The 19,529-nt window shown below is 43.9% G+C and overlaps 1 protein-coding gene across 1 annotated transcript in view; it reads right to left on the bottom strand.

Moving 5' to 3' along the window:
- Window positions 1-5,915: 5,915 nt before the first annotated feature.
- Window positions 5,916-19,529, bottom strand: part of LOC132820864 (sperm flagellar protein 1-like) — a 77,333-nt gene continuing 63,719 nt past the window's right edge. Inside the window, exons 5-6 of the mRNA XM_060833219.1 lie at window positions 15,306-15,433; window positions 5,916-6,017 (exon numbers count right to left, since the gene is read on the bottom strand). Of these exons, the coding sequence (XP_060689202.1) occupies window positions 5,916-6,017; window positions 15,306-15,433 (230 nt within the window). The remainder of the gene's footprint in view (window positions 6,018-15,305; window positions 15,434-19,529) is intronic.

Genomic DNA, 19,529 nt, shown 5'->3' on the forward strand with positions numbered 1-19,529 from the left:
TTAACAACACAAATAAAGGTTACTGGGTATGATCTTACATATGGCTATCCATTACATTGTGGCAAGAAAATCAAATCAAGAAACTAAATATTGAAAGATATGTGACTTTTTTGAAAGAACAGGCAGGAAGAAAAGAGTTGAAAGGTAACTTTACTTTAATGAGTTTTTAAAAAATTCACTCATGGGATGAGGCCATCACTGACTGGGCCAGCATTTATTGCCTATCCCTAATTGCTCAGAGAGCCAATCACATTGCTTCAGTCTAGACTCACATGTAGGCTAGACCCGGTAAGGATGGCTGTTTCCTTCCCTAAAGGACGTTAGTGAACTATATGGGTTTTTCCTAACAATCGACAATGGTCTTATGGCCATCACCAGACTCTTAATTTTCGATTCTTTTTTAATTAATTCAAGTTCTACCATTTGCTATGGTGGGGTTTGTACTCAAGTAACCAGACCATTAGCTGAGTTTCTGGATTAATAGTCCAACGATAATACTCCCTAGATCATCGCTTCCCCAAATAAGTTCAACAATTAGAAATGATTTATATGATGGATATACGAAATAACAAGGAAAAAACACTGGTGAAAGTAGTCTATAGGTTCCCTAACAATACCTATAATGTAAGACAGGGAATAATTCAGATGACAGTGAGGATTTTTTGAAAAGGAAGAACATTAATCATGGGTGACTTTAATCTTCACATTTTTTGGGAAAATCAATATGGCAGAGGTAACCATGAGGAAGTGAATTTGGGACAGTATTCTGGAACAATATGTTGTGGGTCCAACTGGGAATTTAGGAAATGTGTATTGAGACTGGTTTAATAAGTCATCTCAGCGCAGAGGATCTCTTAGAAAACAGTGCCCATAACACGACAGAATGTCACATTTAGCTTGGGAGTGAGAAACTTGGGTTGGAAACGACTGTGTTAAACTTAAATTAGAGTAACTACAAAGGGAAGCAGGCACAGTTAGCTGAAATAAACAGGGAAAGGAGTTTAAAAGACATTTAAGAAAAGTGTTCATGATGCAGGATTTTCTTAAAATTCACTCCAGCAAAAAACGTTTAATCAAGTGGGTGAAATAGAGTAAAACTGCAAGGTAAAGGCTTCTGTAAATATGTGAAAAGAAAAAGATCAGTAAAGACAGAAATGACAGTCAGAAGCCAGGGAAATTATAATGAGGAACAAAGAAAAGACAGATGAATTGAACACATCCTTTGGTTCTATCGTCACAACAGACAGCACAAATAACCTCTCAGAAACCAAGGGTCTGATGAGATACTGGAATTGAAGGAAATCAGTATTATAAGAAAGTGGTGCTGGGAAAATTAATGGAATTAAGGGCTAACAAGTCACTGGGGCCTACTTTCTAAAGGAAGTGGTGCAAGTAATATTGGATGCACTGGTGGTCATCTTCCAAGATTCTATTGACTCTGAAGCAGTTCCAGCAAATTGGATGATGGCAAATAAAACCCCATTTTCAAAAAGTGAGGCAAAGGGGGAAAAAAAGGAACATTACAGATCAGTTAGCCTAACAAGAAGTTCAAGAAACAACTAACTACCATCACCTTCTCAAGGGCAACTGTGGATGGGCAATAAATGCTTGCTTGCCAGCAGTGCTCATGTCCCATGAATGGGAAAAATACATTAGTAGTGTAGAAAATGCTGGAGTCCAGGAATATTTGGAAAGTATTAACAGAATTAAACAAAGCCACCCCGTGTTTACTAAAGGTAAATCTACTGGAGTTTTTTTGACAATGTGTGAAGTAAAAAGGTAAGGGAAAACCAGTGATTATGGTATATTGGAGTTTTAGAAGGCTTTTGACAAGGTCCCTCATAAGAGGTTAGTAGAAAAAAATTAAAATGTATGAGATGGGAGTGACTGAGTACTGACTGCCAAACACAAAAATAGAGAGTGAGATTAAATAGGTCATTCTCCGAGTGACAGAATACCACAAGGATCAGTGTTTGGCCCACAGTTAATCACAATATATTTAAGTAATCTGGAGAAGGGATCTAAATGCAACACTTCCAAGTTTGCTGATAACAAACCTGTGTGAGATTGTGTGTTGTGAGGAAGATGCAATTAGTTTTCAAGGTGTTTTAGCCAAGTTCAGTGTATGGAAACCACAGAAGTAGTACAACATGGCTAAATGTGAAATTATATGCTTTGGTGTGAGAAACAGAAAGGAAGAGTATTATTTAAGTATTGGTGAATTGTTTTCTTGAACTACTGCTATTCCATTTGGTGCAGGTATACCCGCAATGTCATTAGTAAAGGCGTCCTAAGACTCTGAGCCAGTGAGGATGAAGGATGCCAAGGGATAGCCCAATCTTTGTTGATCAAGGAAGTTAAGGATAGTATCAAATTGAAAGAGAAAACATACACTGTTGCAAAGATTATTGATAAATTAAAGGATTGGGTAAGTTTTAAAGGCCAACAAAAGATGCCCAAAAAGGTATAAAATAAGATTAGATTGAATTCCCTACAGCATGGAAATAGGCCCTTTGGCCCAACAAGTCCAAACTGACCCTCAGAAGAGTAACCCTCCCAGACCCATTCCCCTACATTTACCCCTGACTAATGAACCTAACACGATGGACAATTTAACATAGCCAATTAACCTGACCTATACATCTTCGGATTGTGGGAGAAAACCAGATCATCTGAGGGAAGCCCACGCAGACATGGGGAGAATGTGCAAACTCCACACAGACAGACGGTCACCTGAGGGTGGAATCAAACCCAGATCTCTGGTGCTATGAGGCAGCAGTGCCAACCACCGAGTCACTGTGGCACCCACCAGGCTCAAAGATAAATAAACGAGAATAAATAAAAATGCACAATAAGAGCTTCTTTAAATATACAAAAAGGATGAACAGGCCAAATTGAAAATAGATCACTTCAGGTACAGAATGGGATAATAATAATGGAACCATAAGGTGGAAGAGGAGTTGAATAAATACTTTGCATCAATCTTCACACTAAAGGATAATAATAGCATTCTAAAAATACTAAAACAAGGGGCAAATGTGGAGAGGAAAAACTGCAATTACTGTAAGTAGAGAAATAGTAATAAGGAAACTAATGACTCTAAAGGTTGATGTGTTCCTTGGACCCGGTGGGCTGCATCCAAGGATACTGAAGGTCCTGAAGCACTGGTAGTAATCTTTAGGAATCTTTTTGATTCTGAAAAAGTATTGAAGGATTGGAAAACTGCCAGTGTAATAATTTCATTCAAAAAAAGGTGTGAAAAGGTAACTGTAGCTTAATAATAGTCATTGGGTAAGTGTTAGACTTCATTGACAACTGAATAATACAGTTTAAGCATGGGCAGCACAGCTTCATGAAAGGGAAATCATGCCTGATAAATTTATTAGAATTATTTGAGGAGAAAAAAAAATCAGGATTGACAAAGTGGTCCTAGTTAATATACTGTACATAGATTTTCAAAAGGTGTTCAATAAGGTACCACACATAACGCTACTCAATAAAAATGAATGGCATTGGAATGAGGCTACAAGACAGAGAGTTGGAACTAAAAGGGCATTTTTATGATGGCAACTTGGAAATACTGGTGTGCCACAGGGATCTACGTTCAGACTATAATTACAATATACATTAATAACTTGGATGTAGGAAATAAAGATACTATCACCAACTTTGTGATGAGACTAAAATAGGTGGAAGGCGAGGATGGCAAAAAGAGTCTCCAGAGGAATATGGACAGGTTAAGCAAGTGTACAATAATTTGGCAGATGGAAGATAATGTGGAAAAATGTGAAATTTGGAGAAGGATGCAGGAGTTGAATGTCTTTTAAATCAAGAAAGTCTGCAGAAAGCTGCAGCACAGAGATTTAGGGGTCACAAAAACCAAGCAGCAGTTAACAGGGAAGGCAAATGGATCGTCAGCTTTTAGTTCAAAGGGAAACAAGTATAATCAGATGGTAGTTGTTCAAAACTATATGAGGCAATAATCAGAACATAGCTGGAATATTGTGAACAGTCTGCGTCCCCTTATATAAGAAAAGATACACTTGCATTGAAGGCAGGTTCATTATGTTCATTCTAGGAATGGAGAGATTTTCTTATGAGGACAGGATGAGTAGGTTAAGCATCTACTCTTTGGACTGAGAAGAATGAGAGAAGACATTATTGGAACATATAATATTCTTATCGGGCTTGACAGGGTAGGTGCAGAGAGATTGTTTCCTTTGCGATAAAGTCCATGACCAGAAGGAATAATTTCAGACTAAGGGGCCATCTATTTAAGACAGAGAAGGGGAAGAATTTCTACTCTCAGAGGGTCGTGAATCTGTGGAATTTTCCATTACAGATGGATGTATTGTCAATTGTACTCAATGCTGAGAAAGACAACATTTCTATCAGTAAGGGAGTCAAGAGTTATGAGGAAAAGAGAGAAAGTGGGAGTGAGGATTATCGGATCAGCCATGATTTAATTGATTAGCAGATCAGACTTGATGGACCAAATCACCAACTTCTGTTCCCACAGCCTTATATTCTGGGAGCAACACCATCTTTTCACCCCTGAATAAAGATGATCAAAACTGTTAACCTCATCATAGTGAGAAAGAAAATATATTGTGTGAAAATTTTAAATTGTGTGGAAATACCCTGTGGGATGATTTCAAACTAATGGCAGCAACTGGATGAGTACGACAGAATCAAATTAGCTGGAAACATGTTAATGACTGATGTCAGGAAGATTTTCCTTCAAAAAACATGATCACTACTTGGAATTAATCCCCAGATAAGACAGTAGAATCAAAAACACTGGACTAATTTTAGAAACAGATGACATGACAGGAAATTGTGGGGTCTTTGAGAGTACAAATGTACTTCATTTGTTACAGTGAGGTAAAGGACCTGTTCATCTGTGTCTGTCTTGTGATAAAGTTAAAAATCACATAACACCAGGTTATAGTCCAACAGGTTTACAGTGTAACCCTTTTGCTATAAATTCTGTGTTGTATGGTCATGTTCTACAACCACCAGATGAAGGTGCAGCGCTCTGAAAGCTAGTGCTTACAAATAAACCTGTTGGACTATAACCTGGTTTTGTGTGATTTTTAACTTTGTCCACCCAGTCCAACACCGGCATCTCCAAATCATATCTTGTGATAAGTCACTATCATCAGAACAATAATTGAAATGAGAGCTGTCAAGGCGACACGATCACCACTATTGCTTTGTGGACATAATGTATCGGAGTGAGGCCATTCTCAACGTTGATTCTGAGCTTGATGAACTTAGTTACCCTTCTGAGGCGATGCCTGGATAGTATTATTGCTGGATGGCTAATATAGAGACTCAGGTAATGTCCTGGGGACCTGGGTTCAATGTCTCATGGTGGAATTTGAATTCAATAAAAGTCTGGAAATAAGAGTCGATGAAACCATATCAAAAAAATCCATCTGGTTCACTTTTGTCTTTTAGGGAAGGAAACTGCCATCCTTGCCTGGTCTGGCCAACATGTGACTCCAGATACACAGCAATGTGGTTGACTCTTAAGTGCCTTTCGGGATGGGTATTAAAATACTGACCTAGCCAGCGATACCCTTGTCCCATGAATGAATTGTCAAAGTAAGGATTCTATAAAAAGCTTCAGCATAGTGGATTAGACATGGGAAAATGATTGTCACAACCTCGCAGTTTAATCATAGGGTGCATTAATGTCAAAGTCAGGCAAGAATAGGTTCGGATATGGCTGCAGTGCCTGAATTAAATAGCTGTTGCCATATTCATTATATTCAATATCTGCTACATATTTTCAGTTATGCTGGGAAATATTATCGACTTTTGTTATCCTTATTCTTTAAAACACTGATCTGTAATAGCTTTAAAGAGGGTTGTCATGGCTGAGATGGGAGGAGAATGTAAAGGTACTTTTATCTGTGTTCAGCTTGTTGCACACGTCGTGTAAGGTCATCGATTCGAACGTTTTTCAGGTACAGAAGATGCTCAAGTCGGCGAACTTTCACCTGAAGTATCTGAAACAGAATATCCAGACTAAATTTCAAACAGCTGGACTGACACCATTTCAGATCTGCTCTGACATTATCCGAACAAACAGTGACTACACTTCAAAAAAAGTATTTATTGTTAGCAACATGCTTTGCAGTTTCTTCTGGTTGTGGAAGTACAGACGCCTCGCACCCTGGTAATGATCTCCCACAACTTCTTCCCTCAGACAGGAGATACAGAAGCCTGAACACACACACCAGCAGGTTCAGGAACCGCTTCTTCCCGGCCATTATTAGACCGATGAATGGACTCTCTAGCCTCAAATAATGCTGATCTTGCTGATGTTGATCTTGCCTAGAGCCTGCCCTGTGTGATGAAACCTATATCCTACAAATGTTTTGCACCTTATGACCTATAAATCCTTGCTTACTATGATCTGCCTGTATTGCTTGTAAACAAAATTTTTCACTGTACTTAGACACGTGAAAATAAATAAATCAAATATCAGACAGAACTGAAAATCTCCCTTTACTTCTCTAGTAATGGAGGAAAGATTTATATAGCTGAACTTACATCCACTGGAGGACACATAAGAAACAAACATAAGAAACATGCATAAGAATGTATAATTACATTACAATATATAATTACAATATATAAGAAACAAACAACAGGCAAAAGTAGACATTGGGCCACTTCAAACTGATGCAGGAAGCCTAGTGATGGGAGATAAGGAAATAGCAGGAGAACTTAACAAGTACTTTGCGTCAGTCTTCACAGCGGAAGGCATGAGTAATAACCCAACAATTAAAGGGAGTCAGTGGGCTGAGTTGAGTATGGTAGCCATTACAAAAGAGAAAGTGCTAGAAAAGCTAAAAAGTCTTAAAATTGATAAATCTCCTGGCCCTGATGGGATACACCCTAGAATTATGAGAGAGGTGGCTGAGGAAATAGCGGAGGCATTGGTTGAGATCTTTCAAAAGTCACTGGAGTCAGGGAAAGTCCCGGATGACTGGAAGATCGCTGTTGTAACCCGCTTGATCAAGACAAAAGATGGAAAATTATAGGCCAATTAGCCTAACCTCAGTTGTTGGTAAAATTCTAGAATCCATCATTAAGGATGAGGTTTCTAAATTCTTGGAAGAGCAGAGTCTGATTAGAACAAGTCAATGTGGATTTAGTAATGGGAGGTCATGTCTAACAAACCTGTTGGAATTCTTTGAAGAGGTGACAAGTAGGTTAGACCAGGGAAACCCAGTGGATGTGGTCTATCTAGACTTCCAAAAGGCCTTTGATAAGGTGCCACACGGGAGGCTGCTGAGCAAGGTGAGGGCCCATGGTGTTCGAGGTGAGCTACTGGTATGGATTGAGGATTGGCTGTCTGACAGAAGGCAGAGAGTTGGGATGAAAGGTTATTTTTCGGAATGGCAGGTGGTGACAAGCGGTGTCCTGCAGGGTTCAGTGTTGGGGCCGCAGCTGTTCACATTATATATCAACGGTCCGGATGAAGGGACTTGGGGGCATTCTAGCGAAGTTTGCCGATGATATGAAGTTAGGTGGAAAGACTGGTAGTACTGAGGAAGTGGGGAGGCTGCAGAAGGATCTAGACAGTTTGGGAGAGTGGTCCAGGAAATGGCTGATAGAATTCAATGTGACCAAATGCGAGGTCTTGCACTTTGGAAAAAAAGAATAAAAGCATAGACTACTTTCTAAACGGTGAGAAAATTCATAAAGCCAAAGTACAAAGGGATCTGGGAGTGCTAGTCGATGATTTTCTAAAGGTAAACATGCAGGTTGAGTCCGTGATTAAGAAAGCGAATGCAATGTTGTCATTTATCTCAAGAGAGTTGGAATATAAAATTACCGTTGTGCTACTGAGACTTTATAAAGCTCTGGTTAGGCCCCATTTGGAGTACTGTGCCCAGTTTTGGTCCCCACACCTCAGGAAGGACATACTGGCACTGGAGCATGTCCAGCGGAGATTCACACGGATGATCCCAGGAATGGTTGGTCTAACATACGAGGAACGGCTGAGGATCCTGGGATTGTATTCATTGGAGTTTAGAAGATTAAGGGGAGACTTAATAGAAACTTACAAAATAATACATGGCTTGGAAAGGGTGGATGCTAGGAAATTGTTTCCGTTAGGCGAGGAGACTAGGACCCGTGGACACAGCCTTGGAATTAGAGGGGGTAAATTCAGAACACAAATGCGGAGACATTTCTTCAGCCAGAGAGTGCTGGGCCTGTGGAATTCATTGCCGCAGAGTGCAGTGGAGGCCGGGACGCTAAATGTCTTCAAGGCAGAGATTGATAGATTCTTGATGTCACGAGGAATTAAAGGCTATGGGGAGAATGCTGGTAAGTGGAGTTGAAATGCCCATCAGCCATGATTGAATGGTGGAGTGGACTCGATGGGCCGAATGGACTTACTTCCACTCCTATGTCTTATGGTCGTATGGACACTGAATAAGACATGTGATGAACAGGGGAATAAATAGACAGGTATGTATTTGGTCAACTTTTAATAAAGTAAACCAAAAGAAATACTTGCAGTTGTGTAAATAAAAACAGAAAATGCTGGAGAACCTCAGCAGGTCTGACAGCATCTCTGGACAGAAAACTAATAATTCAAGTCTGATATGACTCTTCTTCAGATTACAGGAGTTCCGGCACCTAAGATTACTAAAAGTTGTAGAAAAAAGATGGGTAGATAAAGAAAAATCATTTCAAATTGAAACTGAATGGGCTTTTGAGACCTGAGTGCCCTTGTATACCAGTCACTGAAAAGTAGGCATGAAGATGCATCAGGTGGTGAAGGAGGCAAATGGTATATTGGAATTCAGAGTGAGAATACAGAAGCAGAGATGTCATACTGCAATTGTACAGTGCCTTGGTGAGACCACACTTGGGGTATTGTGTGTAGTTTTGGTCTCCAAATCTAGGGAAGGGTGTTCTGGCTATGAAGGGTGTGCAGAAAAATGTTTACCAGATGGATTATTGAGATAGCAAGACATGAAGAGAAACTATTTAATCTATATCTATGTAATCAGATAGGACTATAATCACTGAGGTCTCGTAGAATGAGAGGGGATCTCATAGAAAATTCTCATGGGAGTAGACAGGGTAGATACAGGAAGAATGTTCCTTATAACTGGGGAATCCAGAACAAAGGCCACAGTTTAATGATATGAGCTAGGTTTTTAGGACTGAAATGAGGAGAAATTTCTTCACCCAGACAGTGGTGAGCCTGTGGAATTCTCTGTCATAGAAAGAGGCTGAGGTCAAAATATTCAATGTTTACAAAAGGAGTTAGATAGGCATAGTTCTTAGGGCTAAAGAGATAAAAGGGCATGAGGAGAAATTGAGAACACGGTACAATAAGAGGTGAGGAGGAATTTCTTTTCTCAGAGGGTAGAGAATCTGGAACAAAAACAGAAATTCTGGAAAAACTCAACACGTCTGGCAGAACACAGAATTGATGTTTTGGCTTGGAAATTTCCCCTTTCCCCTACCATTTTTTTTTGTGCAGAAGATAGGGTAGGGGAAAGGGGTAAGGTGTAAACAACAGGTAGAGATAGAACCCAAAGACAGAAGCACAGTTGGACAGACAAAAGATGGATAGTGATCAGCCTAAGAGATTGGGGACTATTAGTAACCAACAATGGACTATGTGTAATTGGGGGAGGCAATGGCCTAGTGGTATTATTGCTGGACTGTTAATCCAGAGACCCAGATCATGTTCTGGGGAGCTGCGTTTGAATCCTGTCATGGCAGATGGTGGAATCTGAATTTTTTTAAAAATTTGGAATTAAGAGTCTAATGATGACAATGAATCTATTGTCAGTTGTCAGGAAAAGCCCATCTGGTTCACTAGTGCCCTTTAGGGAAGGAAACTGCCACTATTTCCTGGTCTAACCTACATGTGATTCCAGAACCAGAGGAACGTTGTTGACTCTTAACAATTAGGAATGGGCAATAAATGCTCGCCTAGCCAGTGATGCCCTCAACCTGTGAATGTAATAACAAACCATCCGATAACAAGGCTTGATGTGTGGGGGTTGGGATAAGGACATGGGAGAGCTCAAACCCTGAAACTGTTGAACTCAATATTGAGTCCAGAAGGCTGTAGAGTTCCCAAACTGAAAATTAGGTGCTGTTCTTCCAGCTTGTGCTGAACTTTGCTGGAGCACTGTAGCAAGCCTGAGACAGGGATTTTGTTCAGGGAATATGACGGTGTGGTAAAGTGGCATGCAACTGGAAGCTCAGGGTCTTTTTGCAACTGAACATATGGTGCTCGGTGAAGCGGTCACACAGTCTACACTTCGTTTCCCCAATGTTCAGGAGACCAGTGACTGCAGCAGACTAGATTGAATGAAGTGCAGGTAAAGCACGACTTCACTTGGAAGGTATGTTTGGGCCCTTGGATACTGAGGAGGGAGGGAGTAAACAGGCATGCACTACACCTTCTGCCATTTCGGGGAAGGTGCCATGAGCCCTGGGGGTTGTTGAGAGTGAAGGGTGAGTGGACCAGGGTATCCTGGAGGGAATGGACCTTGTGAAAGGCAAACAAGGGAGGGAAAGGGAATATGTGTCAGGTGGCGGCATCTCACTGGAGATGGTAGAAATAACAGCTAATGAGCCTTTGGATGTGGAAGCCGGGAGGGGTGGTAGGCGAGGACAAGGGGGACACCTTTGCTGTTGAGGAAGGAAAGAAAGGAGGTGAGGGCTGAAGTGTGAGGGATGGGTCAGACTCAGCTGAGGGCCCTGTTAACAATGGTGCTAGGGAATTCTCGTTTGAGGAAGGAGGAGGTCCCTTGTCGAAGTTGGCATCATCAGAACAGATGCGACAGAAATGGAGAAACTGACAGAATGGAATAGAGTTTTTACAGGAAGCAGGGTGTGAACATTTATAGTCAAGGTAGCTGTGGAAGTTGGTGAGCTTGCAGCAGATGTTGACAGCCAGCCATATCCCCAGAAATGAAAACATAGATGTCGAGGAAGGAGAGGAGTCAGAGTTGGACCAGGTGAGGGTGAGAGCAGGGTGGAAATTGGAAAGGTTTATCAATTTCGCTTCCAATTCCGGATGAGAGAGGAAAGCAGCTCTGATGATATTGTCAATATATCAGAGGAAGGGTTGGGGTGGGGCCAGAGGAGGACAGGGAATGTTCCACGTGCCCCACACAGAGACAGTCAAAACTGGGACCCATGTGCATACTAATGGCCATCCATCTGACCTGAAGAAAATGAGAGATGTTAGAAAAGAAGTTAAGCAAAAGTGAGGACTGCAGATGCTAGAAACCAGAGTCTACATTATAGTGCTGCTGGAAAAGCACAGCAGGTCAGGCAGCATCCGCGGAGCAGGAAAATCGACATTTCAGGCAAAAGCCCTTCATCAGGAATGGAGGCAAAGAGTCTCCAGGGTGGAGAGATAAATGGAGGCGGTGGGGGGGGGGGGGGGGGGGGGGGGGGAGGAGCTGGGGAGAAGGTAGCAAAGAGTACAACAGGTGAATGGGGGTGGGGATGGAGTTGATAAGTCAAAGGGGAGGGTGGAGCAGAGAGGTGGGAAGAGAGATTGGCAGGTACGACAAGTCATGAAGACGGTGCTGAGCTGGAAGTTAGGAACTGGAGTAAGGTTGTGGGGGGGGAGGGGGAATGAGGAAACTGATGAAGTCTACACTGATGCTCTGGGGTTGGAGTGTTCCAGGGCAGAAGATGAGGTGTTCTTCTCCAGGCGTCAAGTAGTGAAGGAGCAGCGGTAGAGGAGGCCCAGGACCTGCATGACCTCGGCAGAGTGGAAGAGGGAATTGAAATGTTGGGCCACGGGGTGGTGGGGTTTATTGGTGTGGGTGTCCCGGAGATGTTCCCTAAAGTGCTCTGTGAGGAGGTGCCCAGTCTCCCCAATGTAGAGGAGACAGCTTCGAGAGCAACTGATACAATAAATGATATTGGTGGATGTGTAGGTGAAACTTTAATGGATGTGGAAGGCTCCTTTGGGGCCTTGGATGGAGGTGAGGGAGAAGGTGTGGGCGCAGGTTTTGTAATTCCTATGGTGGCAGGGGAAGGTGCCAGGACGGGAGGGTGGGTTGTTGGGGGGGCGTGGACCTGACCAGGTAGTCACGGAGGGAACGGTCTTTGCGGAAGGTGGAAAGGGGTGGAGAGGGAAATATATCCCTGGTGGTGGGGGTCCATTTGGAGGTGGCGGAAATGTCGGCAGATGATGCAATTTATCGAAGGTTGGCAGAGGGATTGAATTCAAGAGTCGTGAAGTGATGTTGCAGCTGTACAGGACTTTGGTTAGGCCACATTTAGAGTACTGTGTGCAGTTCTGGTCGCCTCACTTTAGGAAAGATGTGGAAGCTTTGGAAAGGATGCAGAGAAGATTTACCAGGATGTTGCCTGGAATGGAGAATAGGTCGTACGAGGACAGGTTGAGAGTTCTCGGCCTCTTCTCGTTGGAACGGCGAAGGATGAGGGGTGACTTGATAGAGGTTTATAAGATGATCAGAGGAATAGATAGAGTAGACAGTCAGAAACTTTTTCCCCGGGTACAACAGAGTGTTACAAGGGGACATAAATTTAAGGTGAAGGGTGGAAGGTATAGGGGAGATGTCAGGGGTGGGTTCTTTACCCAGAGAGTGGTGGGGGCATGGAATGCGCTGCCCGTGGGAGTGGTAGAGTCAGAATCATTGGCGACCTTTAAGTGGCAATTGGATAGGTACGTGGATGGGTGCTTAATCTAGGATAGATGTTCGGCACAACATCGTGGGCCGAAGGGCCTGTTCTGTGCTGTATTGTTCTATGTTCTTGGTAGGGTGGAGGGTGAGGATTTATCTTAGAGGGTGAGGATGAGCTTGGCCAGGCGGACGTGGGTGGTAGAGGATGGGGATGGTTCAGGCCTTTGTTCCAGGAAGAAGCAGAGAGCCCGGAGGTCATCATAATGGGGGAATGACCGTGTAAAAGGATTGCATATCCGTGGTAAAGAGGAGACGGCTGGAGCCTGCAAACTGGAAATTCTGGAAGTGACGTGAAGTGTCAGGGGAATCGTGAACGCAAGTGAAAAGAGACCGGACAAGGAGAGTAAAAATCAAGTCAGGGTAGTGAATCTGGTATTCTGAGGACTCCCAGAATCCTCAGTATGGAAACAGACCATTTGACTCAACAGGTCCACACTGACCCTCTGAAGTGTATCCCACCAGACCCGTTGCCCTACTATTTTACATTTACCCTTGACTAATGCACCTAACCTACATACCCCTGAACACCATGGGCAATTTAGCATGGCCAATTCACCTAACCTGTGGGAAGAAACCGGAGCACCCGGAGGAAACCCACGCAGACACAGGGAGAACGTGCAAACTCCACCCAGTTGCCGGAGGCTGGAATCAAACCCGAGACCCTGGCGCTGTGAGACAGCAGTGCTAACCACTGAGCCACTGTGTCAGGTCATTAAATATGTATATTCAGTGCTGAGGTAGACATTTTTTTAAATCAATAAGGGAATCAGGGGTTATGGGGAAAAGCCAGAGAAGTAGATATGAAGATTATGAGATCAGCCATATCTTATTGAATAATACAGCATATCAATGAGGTGAACGGCCTTTATCTGTTCCCATGTTTTGTAGTTATGGTCTAAATGAACTTGTAGGTCACATGAATAGGGAAATAAAAACTGACTGAATTGCTCTAAAGAGAGCTGGAATGGACTCAATGTACTGAATTCTTCTATGCTGTACAATACAACCGCCTTTATTGTCATATACACTTGAATGAGTGCAGAGAAAGGTTTGTAATGTCGTCTCTCAGTGCCATCTTAGGTACAGATACTTGAAGTGTTGTTACAGTGTAGAAATATAGGTTAGCATGGGAACAGAGTTTAAAAGTCCAGAATGATAAAAGTGACCATAAGTACTTTAGTTCCAGTCCATCTCCAACACAAGTCAGTGCCCGCCTGCCCCAGAACATGAGGCCACACTGCCTCCACATGCCAGCCTCCGTGCAGGATTCGCTCCAGGACTCGGCCGTGCTCTGCTGCTCCAGGAATCAGCCTGCTCACTCTGCTGTGGGACACGACCTGTGCTCGCTCTGCCTCTGCTCTGGGAATCAGCCTGTGAATCATCCTGCTCGCTCAACCACACGCACGCTCCTGGATGGGCTTTGGCCACGAGATGTCTCGCTCGACTACACTCTCCCAGTAGGGCAGGGCAGTCAAACATTATGTTAGGGGAGGGGGCGGTGTGACGGCAAAGAGGAGAAAAAAAAAAGGAAAAAGGAACTGGTGAGCAGATAAGCTCCAACTGGGGCGCCGTACTTTGCTGCCATCTTGAAATGCTGGTTATGACTCTATCATTCCGTGGCTCAGTGGTTATTGCTGCTGCCTCACAGCGCCAAGGACCCGGGTTAGATTCTACCCTCAGGCCACTATCTATGTGGTGTTTGCATATTCTCCCCATGTTTGCATGTGTAAGGTATAAGGTTAAAATTGTGCAGAAAAAGGTGTTGCTTTTGCAAAAGTTTACATTATAAAATTAGGCTGCACATGCCAATACTAAACAGTGAGATGTGAAGATAGGTAGAATTATCTAGGGCAGAGTGACCATGTAGCAGGATGTACCAGTAACAGGAGAATAGTGTGCCAGTCTCAGGAGGGATATGGCCAACGGATGGAATGTAGTTTGGCAGGATGATTGCACGAAGACAGCAAACTATGTCAGGATAGTCACATATGAGGAATGAAATAAATAAGAGTAAGGGGCGACAGGCTTAGAGTAATGGGAGAAGTAAACAGAGGCGGAGAGAAGCCAGACAAAGTGGAGTGAAATAGAGCTTGTGATTGGTTACTTTTGCTGTAGCATGTAGCCTATGGGGTCAAGGGGAGGACCAAGAGATGCAGCTGAACAGCATAAATCAGAACGCAACCCTCAGATCGGGGTGCTTACTCGTTAGGTACCCGTTCTTGCAAGTACATATCAATAAGATTCGCTGCTTCAGAATTTGACTCAGACTGAAATTTATTAATATGTGAGTTTTGTTTCTCACATGTGGGTTTCCTCCAGGTGCTCTGGTTTCTTCCCACAGTCCAAAGTTGTGCAGGTCAGGTGAACTGGCCATGCTAAATTGCTGAAGTGTTAGGTGCTTTAGTCAGGGGTAAATGTAGGACAATTGGTCTGGGTGGATTACTCTTCGGAGGGTCAGCGTGGACCAAAATGGCCTGTTTCCACACTGTAGGGAATCTAATCTAACAACCATGATCGCATTAAATGATGGAATAGGTCAAGGCACTGAGTTGCCAACTTTTGTTTCTATATTCTTACCTGAACAGTTTCCTGAAAGGCCAACAGCGCCTGTTCCTTCTCCTCCATCAAGATGCGGATCTCTGGGCTAAGTTGACTTTTTTGTGCATATCCAGGTGCCTTTATTGGACTGAACATAGAAATAAAACCTGAAAACATTCAACTAGTCAAACAAGTAAATGCGAAAAACCACAGATCCATGTTCCTTGCCTCAGTTTCGGGTAGCGCAGCGAATGAAAGGAATGTATTTGTTTTGGCTTGGTGAAAAGAAATTCACCTTTCCTCTGGTTCCTTTGCCAACTAATCAAATCGGTTCCATTAGGTTACTGCATTTGTGTCAAAAGATATAGTTTCTCTTTTTCAATTGACCAAAATCTTTGCAAGATTACTAAGCTGAAATAAAAACAACATTGTTCTGCGTTCTATTTCTTTTTGGATAGATTTCTTGGAAGATAGTTGATGCGAAGCCAGACCCTGACTACAGACTACTGTGTTTCCCAATCGCAGCCTGTGGACCAATTTGAGGATGCGAAATGTAACACCTGTGCAGGCTTGTTTAGAACAGCTGAAAATAAACAGACTGAGAATATCTCTGTGCCTCAATTGGATTCCCAACAATTAAGGAGAGTCAAGGAGGCAGAGTTGAGCGCCGCAATTTCCCTTCCCACGTGGTTAAAGATGCCCTCCAACGCATCTCATCCACATCCCGCACCTCCACCCTCAGACACAAACCCCCCCAATCATAACAAGGACAGGACGCCCCTAGTGCTCACCGTCCACCCTACAAACCTTCGCATAAACCAAATCATCTGCTGACATTTCCGCCACCTCCAAAAAGAGTCCATCACCAGGGATATATTTCCCTCCCCACCCCTTTCCGCCTTCCGCAAAGACCGTTCCCTCCGTGACTACCTGGTCAGGTCCACGCCCCCCCAACAACCCACCCTCCCATCCTGGCACTTTCCCCTGCCACTGCAGGAACTGTAAAACCTGTGCCCGTACCTCCTCCCTCACCTCTATCCAACGCCCTAAAGGAGCATTCCACATCCAAAGTTTTATCTGCACATCCACTAAATATCATTTATTGTATCCGTTGCTCCCGATGCGGTCTCCTCTACATTGGGGAGACTGGGCGCCTCCTAGCAGAGTGCTTTAGGGAACATCTCCGGGACACCCGCACCAATCAACCACACTGCCCCGTGGCCCAACATTTCAACTCCCTCTCCCACTCTGCTGAGAATATGGAGATCCTGGGCCTCCTTCACCGCTACTTCCTCACCACCAGACGCCTGGAGGAAAAACATCTTCCGCCTCGGAACACTTCAACCCCAGGGTATCAATGTGGACTTCAACAGTTTCCTCATTTCCCCTTCCCCCACCTCACCCTAGTTCCAAACGTCCAGCTCAGCACTGCCCCCATGACTTGTCCGATCTGTCTATCTCCTTTTCCACCTATCCACTCCACCCTCTCCTCCCTGACCTATCACCTTCATCCCCTCCCCCACTCACCCATTGTACTCTATGCTACTTTCTCCCCATCGCCACCCTCCTCTAGCTTATCCTCTCCACGCTTCAGGCTCTCTGCCTTTATCCCTGATGAAGGGCTTTTGCCCGAAACGTCGATTTCGCTGCACTTTGGATGCTGCCTGAACTGCTGTGCTCTTCCAGCACCACTGATCCAGAATCTGGTTTCCAGCACCTGCAGTCATTGTTTTTAACCTTGTTCTGTAGTTAGTTGATACACAGTTAGATGCTATCTTCTAAGAAATCTATCTGAAAATAAATAGGTTCACAGAACAATGTTGTTTGTATTCCTATTTACCTCAGCTTAATATTCTTGCAAATATTTTGGTCAATTGAAAAAAAAGAGAAACCATATCTATTGGCACTAACTCAGTAACCTGATGGAACCGATTTGATTAGTTGGTAAAAGACTCTGATGCGTCTCTTTCCTGTTGAGTACTGAATTCCAGCTCAATGCATCCCATGCAACTCCCTCCAGCTACTTGTTCAGTGTTACAGCCCCATATTGATCTGAAAATTCTCGACTCGATGCTCAGGCTTTGTTGAAGATGTTGATTACAGCTGCAATAATAGGTACGGCACAATTCACTGAGTTGTTCCTGTGTCATTAAGAGTCGAGTGTTGGGTTCTGGAAGTGTTGGGAGAAAAGAGATACTTGGCAAGGAGTTCCTCGAGCCCCAAAGAATCTAGGAGTTTCAATTCTATTGTATATTTTTCTCAGATGTTTTACTATTAAAATCTATGATGGTTCGTTTTAACAATTAAATCAAACACAACATTTTCCTCCAAGTGTGAGAAAAAAAAGATCATCAATAGTCGTTCTTTTTTTTTAGACTTACAGTGTGGAAACAGGCCCTTCGGCCCAACAAGTCCACACCGACCCGCCGAAGCGCAACCCACCCATACCCCTACATTTACCCCTTACCTAACACTACGGGCAATTTAGCCTGGCCAATTCACCTGACCCGCACATCTTTGTGACTGTGGGAGGAAACCGGAGCACCCGGAGGAAACCCACGCAGACACGGGGAGAACGTGCAAACTCCACACAGTCAGTCGCCTGAGTCGGGAATTGAACCCGGGTCTACAGGTGCTGTGAGGCAGCAGTGCTAACCACTGTGCCACCGTGCCGCCCGCCGTTCTTGTAAAATATTTTCACCTTTATCTGAAATGATAGCACTTAGTCAAGACTTAACATGCTCTTTATCCTGTAGTTGTTCAAACTAGACTGCCTGATAAGTTAGTTTAAAGGAAATTAACGGCAAAAACAGGGGATAACTGAAGGTCCGCTGATACAAGCTGTGATTACTTTTTAAATTGTTGTACAAGGTTTGTTTTCTTATTCATGCCTGTTTAAAAGCTAAGTATGAAATATGACCTTTCAGCATTCACTCTCGCACTTTGCAGGAGATCCTTAATCATCCCAAGACATAACTTTGTGAATCAGATAAAGTTAGCAGTTGTTTTTACCTCATGTCTGGGAGAATGAGGTAAAAACAATGACTGCAGATGCTGGAAACCAGATTCTGGATCAGTGGTGCTAGAAGAGCACAGCAGTTCAGGCAGCATCCAAAGTGCAGTGAAATCGACGTTTCGGTCAAAAGCGCTTCATCAGGAACAAAGGCAGTGAGCCTGAAGCGTAGAGAGATGAGCTAGAGGAGGGCAGGGCTGGGAGAAAGTAGCATAGATTACAATGGGTGAGTGGGGGAGGGGATGAAGGTGATAGGTCAGGGAGGAGAGAATGGAGTGGATAGTTGGAAAAGGAGCTAGGCAGGTTGGACAAGTCCGGACAAGTCATGGGGACAGTGCTGAGCTGGAAGTTTGGAACTAGGGTGAGGTGGGGGAAGGGGAAATGAGGAAACTGTTGAAGTCCACATTTATACACTGGGGTTGAAGTGTTCCGAGGCGGAAGATGAGGCGTTTTTCCTCCAGGCTTCTAGTGGTGAGGGAGTGGCGGTGAAGGAGGCCCAGGACCTCCATGTCCTCGGCAGAGTGGGAGAGGGAGTTGAAATGTTGGGCCACGGGGCAGTGTGGTTGATTGGTGCGGGTGTCCCGGAGATGTTCCCTAAAGAGCTCTGCTAGGAGGCGCCCAGTCTCCCCAATGTAGAGGAGACTGCATTGGGAGCAACGGATACAATAAATGATATTAGTGAATGTGCAGGTAAAACTTTGATGGATGTGGAAGGCTCCTTTAGGGCCTTGGATAGAGGTGAGGGAGGAGGTATGGGTGCAGGTTTTACAGTTCCTGCGGTGGCAAGGGAAAGTGCCAGAATTTGGGGGTGGGTTGTTGGGGGGGGGGGGGGGGTGGACCTGACCAGGTAGTCACAGAGGGAACGGTCTTTGTGGAAGGCGGAAAGGGATGGGGAGGGAAATATATCCCTGGTGGTGGCGGAAATGTCAGCGGATGATTTGGTTTATGCGAAGCTTGGAGAATGAGCACTAATTGGTGGCAATATCACCAAGAAAATTACTATGGAGAGTGTTCACTCTTTCCTTGCGAGCAGTTTATATGTTGTGTGGATATAATCACTCATCCCTCCCACTAAACCTCCAGCCACCCCCAGCAACTCTCAGTTACACACTTCTGACAGGAGGTCACTTCTGGTCCATTGGGAAGCAAATGAAGCATTGGTCACGTGCTTGTCCCATTACGCACTGTTTATGCAATTGTCATGTTTCTGGAGCAGAATCTTTCAGACCATGATAGCTACTTGCAGCCTG

Source organism: Hemiscyllium ocellatum, chromosome 1 (genome assembly GCF_020745735.1).
Source record: "Hemiscyllium ocellatum isolate sHemOce1 chromosome 1, sHemOce1.pat.X.cur, whole genome shotgun sequence".
Taxonomy (NCBI): domain Eukaryota; kingdom Metazoa; phylum Chordata; class Chondrichthyes; order Orectolobiformes; family Hemiscylliidae; genus Hemiscyllium; species Hemiscyllium ocellatum.